At 30.9% G+C, this 18,643-nt stretch overlaps 1 protein-coding gene and 1 long non-coding RNA gene across 18 annotated transcripts; one reads left to right on the top strand and one right to left on the bottom strand.

Annotated features, from left to right (window-relative positions):
- Window positions 1–254: 254 nt before the first annotated feature.
- LOC100577213 (tumor necrosis factor receptor superfamily member 4-like) lies at window positions 255–17,285 on the bottom strand. Its single transcript, XM_003251532.4, has 2 exons — window positions 16,735–17,285; window positions 255–927 (listed from the first exon to the last, which is right to left on the bottom strand). Exons 1-2 carry the CDS (start codon window positions 16,798–16,800, stop codon window positions 463–465), a joined length of 531 nt encoding a protein of 176 aa, XP_003251580.2. The 5' UTR covers window positions 16,801–17,285; the 3' UTR covers window positions 255–462.
- Window positions 2,124–11,390, top strand: LOC102653613. 17 transcript variants are annotated; one of them, XR_003304776.1, is made up of 8 exons: window positions 2,125–2,428; window positions 3,134–3,177; window positions 3,251–3,359; window positions 3,597–4,335; window positions 5,776–5,959; window positions 6,460–6,698; window positions 6,898–7,112; window positions 8,661–10,785. It is a non-coding gene; the product is annotated as an uncharacterized LOC102653613 (long non-coding RNA). The 17 variants fall into 17 exon arrangements; XR_003304777.1 differs by having other exon boundaries at window positions 2,132–2,428; window positions 4,179–4,335; XR_003304781.1 differs by lacking the exon at window positions 2,125–2,428 and adding an exon at window positions 7,642–7,681 and having other exon boundaries at window positions 2,568–3,359; window positions 6,898–6,934; window positions 7,073–7,112.
- Window positions 17,286–18,643: the final 1,358 nt, after the last annotated feature.

Here is an 18,643-nt window from a genome sequence, read left to right as displayed (position 1 = left end):
ATAATTAAAACGAGAATAAAACATTAACTTCGTATATTACATTTTATTGACTACTTAGCAACTAACTGACTAGTAAATCGGTTCAAGCCGATCTCCACTTCAAAGAATTATACATATTAATAATCATATACAAGAAAAAGAAACGATAAGAAAGTTGAAAAAATGAGCACCAGAATTGACAAGTAGTTGTAATTAAATTACAATACTTAATATACAAAAAATACATCAAGTTTAAATCATCCATGACAAAAAAGAACTTTCTTCTTATGCAATTCTACTTGCAACATTAATAGGAAGAAATAGAAATGGTAAACAATTTTGTTCACAATAATTGAACACAATAATTCTCCACAAAAAATTCTTCATAAATTGTCTCCATGTAAAATGGAAGCAAAATATGTAATGGAAGTGACTGAACTGCCTCCTTGATACAACTCAATGATCAAAGATTTTAGAACCATTTTAGAACCTTTCCAAAGAATTCAATTCTTCGTTAAGAATGGCCGCTTCAGCATCCTTCTCTAACAATTCCTTTCCATCGTCCAACTGGTCTTGTCCATCAGGATCATTTACCAAGATACTCTCTTCTCCAGTTTCTAACGCATCTTCCGGAGCCAGGAACAGATTTGTTCGCCCTTTGCATTTTCTCTGGTAATCAGGATTATCCGGAGCTGGCCTGTGGCAAGAATCGCAGACTGTGTCCGTTTTCGAAGTGCAAGGATGCGCCTCGTACAGGCCCGGGCCGCATCTAGAGCAGATCCAACATGGCTGAATGCTGTGGTGAGGACTGTAGGTGCCCGGTGCACATTTTCCACATTCAGTATCACGACCACGAACGCAGCGGTTCACGACACCCCATCCTGGACCGCATCTGCTGCAGTGACTGCCGCCCTTCTGATGCCTGATACGTGGCCTCGCTTCGTTCACCTGGAACAACGATAAACACGATTGGTCGGAGAGAATTCGTCCAACACTGGAGGCTCGTGTTGCCTCCTTAATTGTTACACATTTCTTCAATGATCTCGACATTTTTCGAATTTTTGAGATTTTTGTTTTTAATCGATTAACCTCTTTGAGAAGACAGTATACGGTTTCAATTTCGAGAGAATAGGAAGGATACTTTGAAGGAGAAACGTGATAGTGATTTATTTAGAAGACAAATTATAAAGTTCGGTGGATAAAGAAATTTTAACGAGAAATCGTCGAGCAAACCGGTTTCGATAAAAATTTGTAGCGGCAGATGTGACAGAATTTGTAATTAATTTTAAATTATGTTAATTTCCTTTCTTTTGCAAAAATATAATTGTATATTTATTTATATATTTTATATTTTACTTGCCACGCATTTAGAAAAATAAATCTTAATTAATTTTAAAAATTATTATCATATATTTAAATTTTTAAATTATTAAAAATAAAATATTATTATAACACATATTTATTTTCAATAAGTAAATTGATTAAAATAAATTTTTAAATTATACACATAACGATAAAGTTACTTTTTTAATTGAACAAAATATTGTACATGATATATAAAGTTGAAAGTCACTTTGTTCTAAATTTACAGCATAGCTTCAAGGAACAGGTGCCAAAGGATAAAAGCACCTGACTATGGGAACACCTTGTACCTTTCTTTTGTAATCTCTCAAACATCGATCGAGATACAGCAGAAAATGTGTACAATCAACCTGCTAAGAATTTTTTATAACTTTACTACTATTAGCTTTATTTATATCTTCATGAATTTTTATAAACGATCACTTGATCTTCTTTTAAATGCAAATAACGATCTCAAAGAATATTCTTTCGAATATTTTCTTTTGAATATTCAAGCTAATAACATCTTTTTTTCAGAATTAATTTTGTGTTATAATACGAAGTTTCATGTCTTTAAATAATCAGGTTAAGTTAATAATAAGAATAATTCTATGGTTAAGATACTTTTAATATTATATAGAGGCAAAGGAAATCTTTTGTTTTATTGAACACAACCAAAATTTTTCCGAGTTAATCAAAATCATTATAATTCCAATTAATTTTTATTTTTCGAAGAATATCCGTCTTTTACACGCACAGAATGTTCTATTATGATATTAATACGTTTATTGTATCATATCTAGTACAGTAGTCCACACCGTTTGAAATTAATGAAGATAGAGGGCACGAAGAACGTCATTTGTAATGAAAAGAACGATTCGGTCCAGTGGTATAGTTTCGTCGCAGCTGACAGCTGTCGCTGTGTGTTGGCACGCGCCAACAGTCACCAACCATCAGGTGCATCATTGCACCGGGCTCCATTCATTTGTGAAACTTTTTCATCTTTTCTTTTCTTTTATTTCGTTGCCTTATTTTCTCCTTAGCGACAACACCAAGAAAATTCGATCGAGATGAAGTAACGTCGATTGCTCGAAATACGTATCCCATTGTAAGAATTTTTAGATTAAAATTTTAAGGTTATAGAATTTTTATAAGTTTTAAAAACAATAATTAAATATTAATTTAAGAATGAATTTTTTAATATTAAGGATAAATTAATATTTAAAATAAGTTTTTTCTAAATAATAATCGAAATAATTCTTTCATTTTGTTATCTCTTTTTCATTTATTTTTCATAATTATCTTCCTCTCAGCGAACATTATCTTTCACAAGTAACTATCATACGAGTTCTTTAATTAAAGGTAATATTATCCTCGAAGCTTTGCTCTTTCTTTGTAAAAGTCTTGATTAATATGAATAAACATTTTCAAAATCATTAGAAAAGCAACGTAAATCTACGTAACAACGTAAAATCTACATAATTGTAATTAAAGCTTTAAATCCTTTTTCATATTTTAAATATTTTCATAGAAATTATAATTCTGGCATATTGTCAGATGTAAATCCAATAGTATCAACAAAGATGAAACTACAAAAACTTTTTATTCTTTTAAAGTTCAGATTTCTTTGTCTCTTTTGATTATATTTATTAATATAATACATAAATAATACATATTATAAAGTATTAATTTATACATAGAAAATGTTGCATTAATTCGATTTCAGTTTAAAAGTAACTAATATAAAAATTTAGTCGTATATATAGATAATTTTTCAAAAGACTCAAGTAGCAAACAATATATGAATTTGTAGGTAGTGTCATTTTATCGGTCGCGTAATACGAGCTCGACCATCACGTAAGGATGCACCCTGTCAATTTGCGAACAAGACAAGTCCCATCAAAGGGGTTAATAATAGTGATCTTTTCAGCGCCGTATTGTCGTTGTCAAATTATCCGATCAGTTCATTACACATACAACATATGCTGTCCCTTAAAGTAACCTAAAGTTCAAGCTACTCGAGTCAGTTGGCATTTGAGGTTAGTGTTTCTTTATGTATATATATATTTTGATATCAATATAATGATATTTAATGTAGTAGAAATTCAGTCACTATAGAAAAAATTCAAATGTTGAGTTGCATAGGGATTTCATTTTTTATTGATGATCAAGAAAAGTTAGGTTAATTTTCGAGTAATTGGCAATCAAATCTTGATTTTTTGAACACGATTTTATTTTTTTACGACAAACTTTTCTCTTGTACGACTTATAAACAGCAGTTAAAGATCCTTCTTGGAATGGAAAAAAAAATAATTTTCTTCACGATCGGTGAAGCGTCTCTTCGAAAGGTCGCTGTGTCCGGAGGGTTCTTCGTCTTTAATCAATAATAAAAGGGTTGACGTACGGAAGCTGAACAGGAAATTACATCCTGGAAAGGAATTGGCATAAGTATCCGAGTGGCTACACTTGGAAACAGTCTTTAACAATTTCCGATCATTTCTCCGTGCTTGTAACCAGGCTTCTCCTAACCTCTTCCTTTTCCTTAGCACGTAAAACATTGTCGTTCGAATACGGTGAAACCTGAGCTTGACAAATCCATGGAATTTGCACTGTCTCTCTAACCACCAGGTTCAAATGACTAACGAAAAAAAAGAACCAGAAGAAGAAACCAGAGGATGATACTTGATTCACGATTCTCGAATCAAATTTTCAAGAATAACGATCATTATTTTAAGTTGAAAATTTTATAAAAATTATTATTTTTTAAAATGAATAACAATTATTTATAATCAATGAAAAAAACAAAAGAACAGTTTCTGTTTCGTAAAGAAGTGTTTACAAGATTTTTTTTCTTTCAGTTTTAATTTAAACAAGTACAAAAGAATGCATATAATCGATTATTTTATGCTCGCAAGAAATCGAAGAGTAAAAGGGAGATCTTTTGTTTCGTAAACAGATGTTCAGGAGCAATCTTTCACAGGACTACATCATTTTCAAACTCAATTACCAGCTCAGGTATACCATCTTGTATCCATAATTCACGGAGGAACGTGTTATGATCTAGATCTGTCATGCTCGCGGCCACCATTGTAATCTCGGTCTTGCCGGATAGAATTTATCACACGTTCGATCTTGAGAATCTCGAGACGCCATCGTATCTCGATGCGAGTTTTAGAAACAGCTGAAAATAATCAGCGAATAATTTATGCGCCATCAGCTGTTTCGTACAACTCTTCTTTTTATTCATAAAGATTAATTGATTAAAAATTTCTTCTGAATAATATAATTTAGAAAATAACGCTTAAAATAATAATTAAATTGATATCAAAAGAAATTTTCGTTCGCTGTTTATAAATTTTGAAAATTTAAAGATTTTAAACCAAATTTCACACCAATTTATCGCGTGAAACGTCGCATCACGTCGATTATTATGAAACGGAAGACGTGGAAGAAAGACTAGAAAGAGAATGATTTACAATCGGTCGTAGATCCGTAACGTACAATGACGGAAGTAACGGCGCTCATAGTGACGAGTATGAATAGGACATCCGGTAGAACGGACAAAACGGAAGCAGTAATTGCGGCGGCTTTTGTGTCCCCCTTTTCGTTTTTTTTTCTTTTTTTTTTTTTTTTTTTTCGAAGTGCCGGTCGCGCCGATAAATTTCGATTGAAAATCATTCCTTCCTGATCGTAACGCGCCGTAGAAATTTCTCTTTGAATTTCCCCGTTTTAAATCGTTTAAATCTTTTTTCACTCGTCGATCAATCGATGAAATTCTGAATCGAAAATTTCTTTAATACGAATATTCCACGTTCGTTTATAATCGTCTCGTTTTTTTTTTCTTTTCAAATAACAAGATCCAGATTAAAATCATATATTTTTTAATATATAAATTCGTAAATTATTCCCTTAATCATGTTTAATCGTGGTGATCATTTATGACTTAGGTCAAACGAACAAATTCAACCAACTCGACTGAAAACAGCGTGCGTTTTAATAGATATACTCTTTAATGTTAAATGGCAATGCGAGTATCGCTCGATTTAAAAAGAAACGTTCGATGGAGGATTTCACCTCGTTTCGCAGAGCGTTCGTTTAAAAATATTTTTTTCCTTTTTTGCGTCGAAAAATAAATTTCGCTATATTTGAGAAAAAGAAATAAAACGAGGGAAGCCATCTTTCTTCTTTTTATTACTTTTCGATTACTGTTCGAAATAATTTTTTTTTTTTAGATAAATCTTTAATTAACTACTAATTAAATACTGATCCAATTATATATATATATATATATATATATATATAAAATAAAATTGCGATAACAGGTGAAATAATAAGAAATTTTAAGTTTTATTTTATTGTTTCAAATTTTTACAATTTGCGATTGGAAAAAAATACAAATTGGAAGCTTTATTTTTCTCCATACTATTTTTGATTTTCTTTTTTTCTTTTTTTTAGTACTGAGCACCAGATAAATTAAATTTCGTTACGTGATCGTTCGTGGCTCTGATATTTCGGCGGTTGGCTAAATTGCTGGCCATATACATACTCTACACACTGTGTTTATGCAACGGCGCGTGCACAGTGTACCGCCGACTTTTTGTCTTCATCTTCCTGTACTGAGGTCAACTGAAAACAACACGTATGCACACGAATGCAAAATGCTTTTTTTTCTATATCGCACGCCCCGTGATAAATTTAATTTTTTTTACTCCAAGAAAAGGAAATGTTATTCTTTTCCTTTTTTTTTTTTTTTTAAATACAATATACAATACAAAAAAGCGATACAGAAAAATTAACATAACATGGAATAATATATAAGAAATTATTTATTTAGAAATAAATTTAATTTAGATATAAATATTTTAATGAATTAAATTTTATTTTTAAACATTATGGAGATAATATTTTTTTTTAATTTTAATAATTTAATAATTTAGTTTTGAATTTAATAATGATTTAAATTTAATTTTATTTTATTTTTTATATAAAAATATATATTTTAACTAGTAAAATATAGAAATAATGATTGGATTAGTAATGAAATTGTATATAAAAATATAATTTAAATTTTTTAAATTCAATGAAATCAATGTAATTTTCTAATATCCATAACATAATCCGATATTCTCTGTTCACCAGTTTTTCTCCATTTACGGCACATAGTATAGGTGCGTAGCAAAAAGTGCATCTGAAAGCGTCTTTAATCTAATAATTCTCTTTTGAGGCGCAGAGTGGAAGATATTGTTATTAATTCATCGACAGTTATTGCCACCACTTTGAACGTATGAATCTTCTAATCCTCACAGCCGGATCAACCAATTCTACTTAAGCTCTACTTTTATCTATAAAAAATAAATTCATACAGGAGTTAATAACAGGTAAAAATCTAGCGTGTATACTTTTGTAGATCATAAATGATAAGATTGTATCTTTCTATCAATTTGATATTTATATTAATATTCTCCACAACTATTTATTTACTTTCCAATCAATATCATTCTTTTCTAATTTCAAATCAAATTTCAATTCAAAAATAAATAATCAATATGAGTAATTATAATAATAAATGTTTTCCAGACTGAAAAACTTTCAAGTATCATAGATAATAAATGAGGTAAAGTGGTATCTTTCCATCAATTGATATACATATTAATATTATCCACAACTTACTTACTTTCCAATCAATATCATTCTTTTCTAATTTCAAATCAAATTCCAATTCAAAAATAAATAATCAATAAATGTTTTGCAGATTGAAAAACATTCAAGCATCATAGATAATAAATGATAAGGTGGTATCTTCAAATTAATATATATATTAATAGTAAATTATTCACAATTATTCCTTCACTTATTTTCCAATCAATATAATTCTTTTCAAATTAAATTCTAACTTGAAAATAAATAATTAACATGAGTAATAATAATAATAATAAATATTTTGCAGATTGAAAAACTTTCAAGAATCATAGATAATAAATGATAAGGTGATATCTTCAAATAATATATATATTAATAGTAAATTATTCACAATTATTTCTTCACTTACTTTCCAATCAATATAATTCTTTTCAAATTAAATTCCAATTTAAAAATAAATAATCAACATGAGTAATAATAATAATAATAAATGTTTTCCAGATTGAAAAACTTTCAAGTATATATATTCATAGATAATAAATGATAAGGTAGTATCTTTCCATCAATTGATATACATATTAATATTATCTATAACTTACTTATTTTCCAATCAATATAATTCTTTTCTAATTTTAAATCAAATTCCAATTCAAAAATAAATAATCAATAAATGTTTTGCAGATTGAAAAACTTTCAAGCATCATAGATAATAAATGATAAGGTGGTATCTTTCTATCAATTTGATATTTATATTAATATTGTCCACAACTATTCTCTTATTTACGATCAATATCATTCTTTTCTAATTTCAAATCAAATTCCAACTTGAAAATAAATAATCAATATGAGTAATAATAATAATAATAAATATTTTGCAGATTGAAAAACTTTCAAGAATCATAGATAATAAATGATAAGGTGGTATCTTTCCATCAATTGATATACATATTAATATTATCCACAACTTACTTTCCAATCAATATAATTCTTTTCTAATTTCAAATCAAATTCCAATTCAAAAGTAAATAATCCACATGAGTAATAATAATAATAAATGTTTTCGAGATTGAAAAACTTTCAAGTATCATAGATAATAAATGATAAGGTAGTATTTTTTCATCAATTGATATATATATTAATATTGTCCACAACTATTCCTTCACTTACTTTCCAATCAATATAATTCTTTTCTAATTTCAAATCAAATTTCAACTCAAAAGTAAATAATCCACATGAGTAATAATAATAATAAATGTTTTGCAGATTGAAAAACTTTCAAGCATCATAGATAATAAATGATAAGGTGGTATCTTCAAATTGATATATATATTAATAGTAAATTATTCACAATTATTCTTTTCTAATTTCAAATCAAATTCCAATTCAAAAATAAATAATCAATAAATGTTTTGCAGATTGAAAAACTTTCAAGCATCATAGATAATAAATGATAAGGTGGTATCTTTCTATCAATTTGATATTTATATTAATATTAAATTATTCACAATTATTCCTTCACTTAGTTTTCAATCAATATAATTCTTTTCAAATTAAATTCCAACTTGAAAATTTGATAATCAACATGAGTAATAATAATAATAATAAATATTATTCTTTTCTAATTTCAAATCAAATTCAAAAATAAATAATCAACATGAGTAATAATAATAATAATAATGATAATAATAAATATTTTGCAGACTTTTCGAGCACTTCCCCCCGATTCGTCGCAGCCTGTTGCGTGTACGCAACGGTCTATGAAGAGGCCAAGTGTGACAAGGTGGTCAAAGGGTTGCGCACGTGTTCGAGCGGACAAAACGCTTCAAGTGCGGCGAACTGCACGCGGCGTGGTGTCACGGCACGCTGGACTTTTCCCCCTTTACCTTTTGACTGTTGCATCGGGGGATCGTTCAGCCCCGAGGGTGAAACGAATCGACGCAGCTGCGCCGTCCACGCTGATAATTATCTCCGTTCGCTACCACCCTATTGTTTCTTGAACAACAACCGCCTCCTCCACAAGCTGGACTCTCTCTCTCTCTCTCAGCTTGGCCCGGTTACGAGGCCACCTTCCTTTTTTCAGGCCCCGCGGGTCCTCCTACGCAGCTGCCTTTCGAAGGGATGTATGAGAATAAGAGGATACCGCATTCGAGGCTGTTGCAAGAAGGAGAGTTAATTTTTTATCATACTGAAAAATCGTTGTGGATTCTGAAAAGAAGAGTTGCCCTCAGCGCCGCATATATTTTAATAAGGATTTAAGGATTTTTCCCCCTTGAATTCCTGATATAAAATTTCAGAATAATGAATTTTTTAAACTTTTGTTTTAATGTTTCTAACATATTCTAAAATTGGAAATTTGCAGTGAGATGGAAAGAGGAGAGAGTATCAAAAAAAGGCTTGTTTTAAAATAATTCCATTTCTACAATTTTATATTAAAGAAGAAGAAGAAGAAGAAGAGGCTTTCTCAATGAGAAAAGAGAATGAGTTAAATTGTTTAATAAATAAAATTTTTCTTGCGCCAGTTTCTTCGACTTCGTGCAGGAGAAGTCTGTAGCTTGCTTTATGATGTGAAAAAAAAAAAAAAAGAAAGAGGATCAGCTACGTTTCCGGCGGCTCTTTTCACGGTGCTACGGAAAAAATGGGAACGCGGTTCTTTGGAGAGGTGTTTTCGTGCGCACCGCCTCTTTAGAGAAAATTTTCAAAGAAACGCGTTGAATTTGCTCATAAGAACAGAGAGAGAGAGAGAGAAAAAAAACGAAAAAATACACGTTGGCGTAGAATTTATAGGATAAACACTTAAACCGGATGAATTTCGGTTATTGTAATTAGATGGGCATTCAAAGTTTGTATGAAAAAAATTATACTCTTTTTATTATTAGAATTTACATTAAAATTAGCTATTTGAATGTATTAACTTGTTATCCAATAACATTTCATTTATTATTTTTTCAGAATCTTAAAATTTATTTCACCTTTACACGGTATTTTTATTATCACTCGCCGTGAAATTTCATTCTAACCGATAAACAAATAAACAATTGGAGAGGTAAAATAAACAAAGCTCGCCAAACCAATTACTCTTCCCGTTGCTAGTAGGAAAATAGGATGGAGGAAAAACAAAGAGATGCTTAAGAGGGCGAGGAAGATTCACGAGGTGTTGGTTATCTCGAAAAAGAAAAGTTGTTGGAAAACGAAGAAAGGGAAGTTGAGTTGAAAACCGTCAAATTGCAATTTGATGCATGGGCCGACTTTCAGAGAGTTGCTTTTGCAAATCGTTGGAGCGTGCGCTTGCTAACGAGCCGGCCGAAATTAATGAGCAACGACTTACCAACGACTTAAGATGATGGTTTAGAAAAACTGTCCCTATATGATAATACGTTGTTTTTATTCTGGCAATATTCTTGGCATGATGAATACCAGAGATTTTCACTGCGCTTATCGAGAAGACAAATTTGAAATTATATTATAAAAAAATTTCAGAAAAGATTAAAATTTATAATACAGATATAAAAGTTTGTATTAAGTTTGTACATACTTAATAACGATGGAAAAATAATCAAGTTTTGCTTTTGAAAAAAATCGCAATCTACAATCACCAGTTGGTTTTTACGTTGTCGGTAAATTATTCAGTTCACTGGGGTATTTTGTGGTTTATGAGATTCATTAGCATACCATGGGAATCCAGAATCGTCGGTTCCACCGATCTCGATTTCCTCGACCCTGTTTGCGACCTATACGTTATCAAGTGGCTTTATTTTACCATATTTGCATTGGTGAAATGTAAAATAGTAAGCTTACTATTAATATAAGCTTAATATTCGGAGAAAATTTTCGTTTATTATTATTAAATTTCATTAAAATCTTTTTATTCCTTATCTTTATATTTTTCTTGGATTTAGAGATATTAAAAAAAGAAATGAATAAAAAATTTTATATTCCTTAAAACACAAATTGTAAATCAATATTTTTAAATAGTTTTTTGTGTCACGCAGTTTTTTCCCCCGAATTGGCCGTGTCTTCTTAGAAAGTTTAATTTTAGTTTCAGCGAATCAAAGCGTCCTGGCGCGAGGGGAATTGAAATTACCGCGGAAACTAATGTTCTCCACTCCACCCGACAGGGCTCGATTCATTAATTTTTGTGCAAACATACGCATAACACATGGCTGCGCGCGCACATTTCTGTCGCACACAATGGAATTCCCAGCGGCCTCTGGGACAAGCTTTGCCGGTTCGCCACGGTACGATAAACACTGCGAACGATAAATGCTGCATATGCTTTGATTATGATCGAAATCATTGCTATTGTTTTATTACGAATTGTCTTTTTACGCGCAATTATCGATAAAATCTCCTCCCTCTTTTGCATCTCTTTCTGCATAATTGAAGATCTTTCATTTGCAATTATTTTAATTTGAAATATAATTCAAAAGATGCACTTTCGGTACAAGAATAAATAATTTTAAAATTATATTAAACAGTATTACTCGTAGGGTGATATATTCCTTTATATCTTTATCGTAAAATTTTAAAATTTCGTTACGAACGGAATGAAAAAATTAATTCAAAATCTCGATTCCAAAAACTTTCGTCTAACAAGATTCATAAAACGCAAACTTCGATTACGACTATCTGAGAAAAAAATATCAAAGAAAAATCGTAAAAAAAAAGTATTTCTCCGAGAATACCTACTTTAAAAAGTTTCTCGCTAACAAAGATCTGCACTTCGAGTCTACGTTCAAAAAGAGAGAAAAAAGAAAAAGAGAAAGAAAATGAGGAAAAAAAGTAAAAAAATAAAAAAATGACAAAAATCACGAGAAAGCGGATCGGCGTATTCCATGATCTGATTTTTAAATATTTCACGCACGCCTCGATTTTTATTTTTATTTATTCCCAGTGACAGCGCATAATCCCTCGAGCGTTTCGATTTCTCTCGAACACTTTCGTTGCAGCACACCCGCTCCTACTTCGGCACGAATTTTTCGCGGAGGCTTTTTACATGGCGCTCGATGATCCCTCTGCCGTCACCGTTGGATAATCGGTTTCTCGAGTGCGCACGAGTGTGCACATTACGGTAACTTTCGACGTTAGCGATGCGCTTTGTGCATAGGCACGAGTTCGTTGGCTAAAATTTGTTGAATATTCCATGATCCCGCGATACTTGCTCGCGAGGATGGGACGGGTTCTCGTGAAAGGCGACCCATTTATGGCGTCAAGGAGGAATGCACGTGCGTGAAACTGGGCCTCGACACTTGGGATACCGCTTTAGGACCGTTCCATTGGGATTTTCGAACAGAAACGGACATGTAACTTTGAATTTTATCTTGAATTGTGTGAATTGTGAATTTTGTGCGATATCAAGCAAAGTCAAAAAATACAAACAGGTTAGAGAGGTTAAGTTATCGTATTGACTACACTGGACACGTCCATCTATACTTTTTTTTCTCTCTCTATTTCTTTCGTTTCTTTTACTTTTCGTTGAGTTTGTTCAACGATAGAACTTGTTGGAACAGTGTGAACTCGTAAAAGAAGAAATAGGAAATTTAAAGTGAGCGAAAAGTCTTGCGACGAACGTTTAAAAGTGATTATTGATTCTATATCATTTTTATATGATTTTATCTAACATGGATTATAATTCATCGAGAGAATAATAGCTTTTACGAAGAGAATACTCGAGTCGGATTAACAGAATCGATGAAACGATAAAACTGGGTCAAAAAGTTACATTATAACTCTTGAAACATCAATTTCCTTTTATAACGTGAAACGTTGTGCGAAACATTGTGCTTGATAATAGCGATAATTAATTAAAAACAGAATACAGATAAAAACAACGTAATATTTTTTTAATTGAATTCGAAACAAGTTCTCTTTACATTTTTTCAAACAATTTTTCATAACAAATTTATAAAGATCATAATTATATATATATATATATATATATATATATATATCGATAAATTTTAAAGAACTTTTCGAGGTTATGAAATCCTAACTTTTGCTCGAGTTCGTGAATTCTTGGAACAAGTTAATGGTTTCAAAGTTTTAGACGTTGCTGCACACCATTAGTACCGAAAGAATTAATCATCTTCTCAAGAAAAAAAAAAAAAAATTGAACTTACTAATCCATTACCAACTTCATAACGGAAGATTTCCCTGACTATTTCTATTACGTTAGAGAGAAATAAATTAAAAAGTTATATTCACGAATTTAATAATATCCACTTTCTAAATATACACAAGTATATTTTAACATCAACAGTATGTGTTTAACATGAAATGTTAATACATCAATGATAAAAAAAAAAGAGATAAGTCCCACTTATTTGTCAGTCATTCAGTTAATCGATTTAAAATAATTTCCAAGAAATATTCGATTTTATATATATATATATATAGTATTGATTCCTTCCTTGATGCAAAGTGGAATAGCGACAGTATTTTCCACTTTGTTAGCGCACACGGGAACGGCTGCCAATGTACGGAAGGTATATAAGAGAGGAAACGAGTTTTCTCAGCAACATCCAGCCTTTTGTCAGCTCCCACGACTTCTCGTGTCCACGCTTCTCATCGTCGTTGATCATTCCGACTAGATTCCATTGCACTTTTCCACGGTAATTCTCCCCATTCGCACACTCTTCTTATTCTATTCCATTTTCTCCTCTCGTTTCTTCTCTCTCTCTCTCTCTCTCTCTCTCTCTCTCTCTCTCTCTCTCTCTCTCTCTCTCTCTCTCTCTCTCTCTCTCTCTCTCTCTCGATATTTAAAAGTAAATAAATCGATTTCTTTGCAGAAATTTTATTTCGTTTATTCTTTTATTTCTAACTATATATTTGTTTCCACCTATTTATTGTTCTTTTTTGAATCACCATTACTAGTATGATAAATCTAGGGACACACATAGATCTTTTTATTTTGCTCGAACCATTATTCAATTTTTTTTCTACAAAAAACAAAAGCTTGTGATTCGTTCCACTTCCGTGGAACTCACCCTGCCACAATAGTGGTAATTTACGAAGGTTTATTATATTGTTACATAAAACCTTTTTTTCGCTTCGAAAAGAAAGATACGAAAAAGTTTGAACGAAATATTTACGAAACTCTTATTTTTTTTTTATACAAAATGTTTTCAAAATTGCTTATAAAATTAACCACATAGAAAAACTCTATAAAATATCTTCATTGAATTTTCAGTATATTGAAATCCAGAAGATCCAATCCAAAACATAAATCCTTTTAATACGTATACGCATCTTGTTTACATCGCTGCATGCGTCCTGGCGGAGGACACTCGTTTGATCTTTCACGTCTCTCTCGTTTAATGTTCTATTCCCCGTGTCTCCTTTTGTTTCCCGCCCCAGGTGATTGTTGTTGTTCCACTCGGTTTCTATTTTTCTTTTCTCCCGGCTTCCTCCCCCTTACCACCCCTAACCGTTTCGCGAGCTTTCGTTAATTTCCCTGACGCGTATTTTCATACCACCAGTACCACCAACGTGAGTGATCTCAACCCCTCGGCACAACCTTATCTCAGTTGTACATTGACCTTTCGGCCTGAATCCTAATGCATATATGCATGCACACATTGGACTCGAAATAAAGGGCCCCCTCCCCTCCCCTTCCTGTTTCGCCTCCATTTTTCTTTCTCTTTCCTTCGCCTTTCTTTCCACCCGGCTCTCTCTCTCTCTCTCTCTCTCTCTCTCTCTCTCTCTCTCTCACGCACACTCTCACTCGCTCGCTCGCTCGCTCGCTCGCTCACTCCCCCCATCCGTTCTTCCGAGTATCGTTAACGAAACCACCGTGTGAGAGTCGATTTTATCTATCGCCAATGATTTCGACCAAGAAGATGTGTAATTAGCCCATACGGGCAAAATTCGCAGGCATAGGAAAGTGTCTACCCCGTTTCCTTTTCGCATAATAAAATAAAATTATCTCCTTTACTGAATTTTTTTCTCTCTTTTTTTTTCTTTTCGTTTCGTTTTCGATTATAGTTTGAATAATTTTTATTATGATTTAAAAATATTTTTTTACTATATATAGGACGAGGATTTTATTTATATAATATAATAAAACAAATGGATTTGTAATATATATATGAGATAATAAAATAAAATTATCTCCTTTACTGAATTTTTTTTTCTCTCTTTTTTTTTCTTTTCGATTTTCGTTTTCGATTATAGTTTGAATAATTGTTGCTATGATTTTTAAAAGTATTATCGTACTATATATAGGACGAGGATTTTATTTATATAATATAATAAAACAAATGGATTTGTAATATATATATATATAATATATGAGATAATAAAATAAAATTATCTCCTTTACTGAATTTTTTTTTCTCTCTCTTTTTTTTCTTTTCGTTTCGTTTTCGATTATAGTTTGAATAATTGTTGCTATGATTTTTAAAAGTATTATCGTACTATATATAGGACGAGGATTTTATTTATATAATATAATAAAACAAATGGATTTGTAATATATATAATATATGAAATAATAAAATAAAATTATCTCCTTTACTGAATTTTTTTTTCTCTCTTTTTTTTTCTTTTCGATTTTCGTTTTCGATTATAGTTTGAATAATTGTTGCTATGATTTTTAAAATTATTATCGTACTATATATAGGACGAGGATTTTATTTATATAATATAATAAAACAAATGGATTTGTAATATATATATAATATATGAGATAATAAAATAAAATTATCTCCTTTATTGAATTTTTTTTTCTTTCTTCTTTTTTTCTTTTCGTTTCGTTTTCGATTATAGTTTGAATAATTGTTGCTATGATTTTTAAAAGTATTATCGTACTATATATAGGACGAGGATTTTATTTATATAACAGTATAATAAAATAAATAGATTTGTGATTAAGTCATTGAAGGTGGATAAAAATTATATGCATGTAATTAGTCGCGTAAAAATGGATTTAAGAGGAATAAAAGAATATTGGTATGGATAATTTTTATTTACGTAGGTTATGTATAAAATTGGCCAACGCGAGTAAAACGATCCCTTCGAATTCATTAATTACGACGTAAAATGCTGTAATCCTTTTATCTCCAATTGCCACGAAAGGAAATATTCGAATATTCGAAGCGAAACGAGATAGCTACGTGTTTTTATCCCGCGAAATTGATAACTTTATCCACCGACCCGGAAAAGAGAAAAGAATCCTCCCGAGGATTCGAAATGCTTGATATCGTACTCGTTTTGTCTTTGTTGCTTCGATCGATTTCCGTCTAAATATTTATTTATCGACGAACGGTAATTACCGAGAATTATCGTTTCCTCCGTGGCTCAAGATCGCCGTGGTGCAGTCTTTACGCAATTCATCCTGTTTCGATCGTAAATATGTAAAGTTTTACGAAATAAAAACTCTGTTTCGAATAAACGATATAGATAATATCTTAATTCTTTTTGATAAACGAACGCAGTAATAAAGAAATATTAATAATTATAAAAATTGTTAAATTTGTAAAATTAATGATCAAGTCGTAACTCAAGATTAAATTAGGTTATGTTATGAAAGAGAAAATTTATAGAGAGAGAATATTAGTTTCTAGAATTCTTTAAAATCTTATAAAAATTATAAAATAATTATAAAAATTATTAAATTAATGTAAGTCGTAACTCAAGATTAAATTAGGTTATGTGTATTATGTTATGAAAGAGAAAATTTATAGAGAGAGAATATTAGTTTCTAGAATTCTTTAAAATTTTAAAAAAGGATAAAATAAATCTATATTTAAGTATAGTTGATTTTAAATGTTTCTTTACCTCGAGAAGAGCAGTCAGGAAGCAAACTCCAAACACGACAACGATTAATCTTCGAGTAGAAAACATCCTTCTCTGTTTATCGTTCCCTCTCGATACGTTTCACGTCGAAGTTGAGATATTAGCCAACAATCGCTTACAGCATCCGACGCGATTCCTTGCAGGTGCACATCGATCACAAACACCGAATCGAGAGTCCCGTTCTATTTTCGAATCGGACGATTAAAATCCGATTTCCACGGTCCACGACCCGGCTATGCGATTATATATTTTATCGATCGTAACAGGCTTAGTCTTTGGCTGAATTGAAATCTCACAATCGATCGTACGATTTTTTCGATCGAATCTGCGATACGATATACGTGCTAACGAACTAAATTTTCACGAATGACTTATATTAAGATGATTTAAAGTAAATTCATAAATTCTTTGGAAGAATTTAAGAATAATAATTGATATTATTATTTCTTGTTTTTAACGAATAACGATTTACACTTTGAGACTTCACGAATCAAAGATCCGACTTCGACGGAGGCTGAGCGTGAATTGAGGGAACAGCAACAGTGCAGCTGTTATTGTTGAACACGCGCTCGATCACGTGGCTGCCTCCCACCACCGCATTTCGGCATCGTAGGGATACACAAGTTAAACGGTCGGTTAAATTAATATTAATATTCGTGATCAAGTAAATTGAAAAATCTTGACACTTTTTAAAAGAATAAAATTTATATCTATGTATCAATGATAATATATTGTCAAGAAATGATAATAAAAACAGATGTTTATATATAATATTTGATTTATGAGAATTATTGAAAATAAAGCTTAAAAGTATCTAAAGCAAAGTGAGGCAGAAATTGAGATTCTGAAATGATTAATTTCAAAATAAAAGAGAGGTTAATATCGAGATAACTTGGAAATAAATATATAATATAATAATTTAATAATAATAATTTAAATTGGCACACAATAGAACTTCGATCCTATACAAATAATTTAAATTTTGTTATGTTATATTTAAAATTAATTATGCTGCGAAACGTATTCAAAAGTTTGAAGCCACGATGAAAAGTTTCCAAGTAATTAAACGTGAAATTTGAAACCTACCTGCACGTTCCATAATTTCGCAAAAAATACTGGATTTTTGAAGAGGTGTTTCGGATATTTGATGCTGCCACGCGCCTATAATAAGTTTTATGCCATGTGTACGTAATATCCTATATATAAGAATATATCTTACTCTGATGTTTGTGCAATATTTTTATATTATCTATAGATTTTACTATTATTGATCAGGATATTGTTATTTTCGACTTTAACAAACATCTCATTAAAAACTAGCACCAAAAAATAAAGAAAATATATATAACAAATTAAATAAATTTTAACAACGAAAATGAAATTTATAGGTTATTAGGTATATAATAAATGTAAGTGTTTTTTATTTATATTTCTTTATTTATTTTTCTTTCTATTCTAATAGATATTATTATTTGTCGATGATTATTGAAATTATTATTATAAAAGAAAAAAACTATTCGATATAAAAGATAAGATATTTTTCATCAACATACGGATTTTGTCTAAAATCGATGATCAATTCCTTGGACGCATATAGGTTAGAAAACAATATGTATTAGGCTCACTCGACCGTTTAATACGACGAAATACAATCTACATAGAAAATATGTAGACTAGGAGAGTGATCGAAAGATTGAAAAATCTGTGGATTGTGGTGGCAGGCGGTGAAGAAATTTGAGAACGAAACGCGCACGGTCCACGCGGAAGATAGAAAGTAAATTCGTCGATCTGTATTATCGTCATCTCGAGCAAAGACGATCAGTTACCTCAGCTGCGGTAGCAGCTGACAAACCTTCTGCCGTGGCAGCCTCGTTGTGAATATCCACCGGTG

The sequence above is a fragment of the Apis mellifera genome, linkage group LG6, assembly GCF_003254395.2.
Source record: "Apis mellifera strain DH4 linkage group LG6, Amel_HAv3.1, whole genome shotgun sequence".
NCBI classification, from domain to species: Eukaryota; Metazoa; Arthropoda; class Insecta; order Hymenoptera; family Apidae; genus Apis; species Apis mellifera.
Note: the sequence above shows the minus strand (reverse complement) of the source record. Positions and strands in the feature narration are given on the sequence as shown.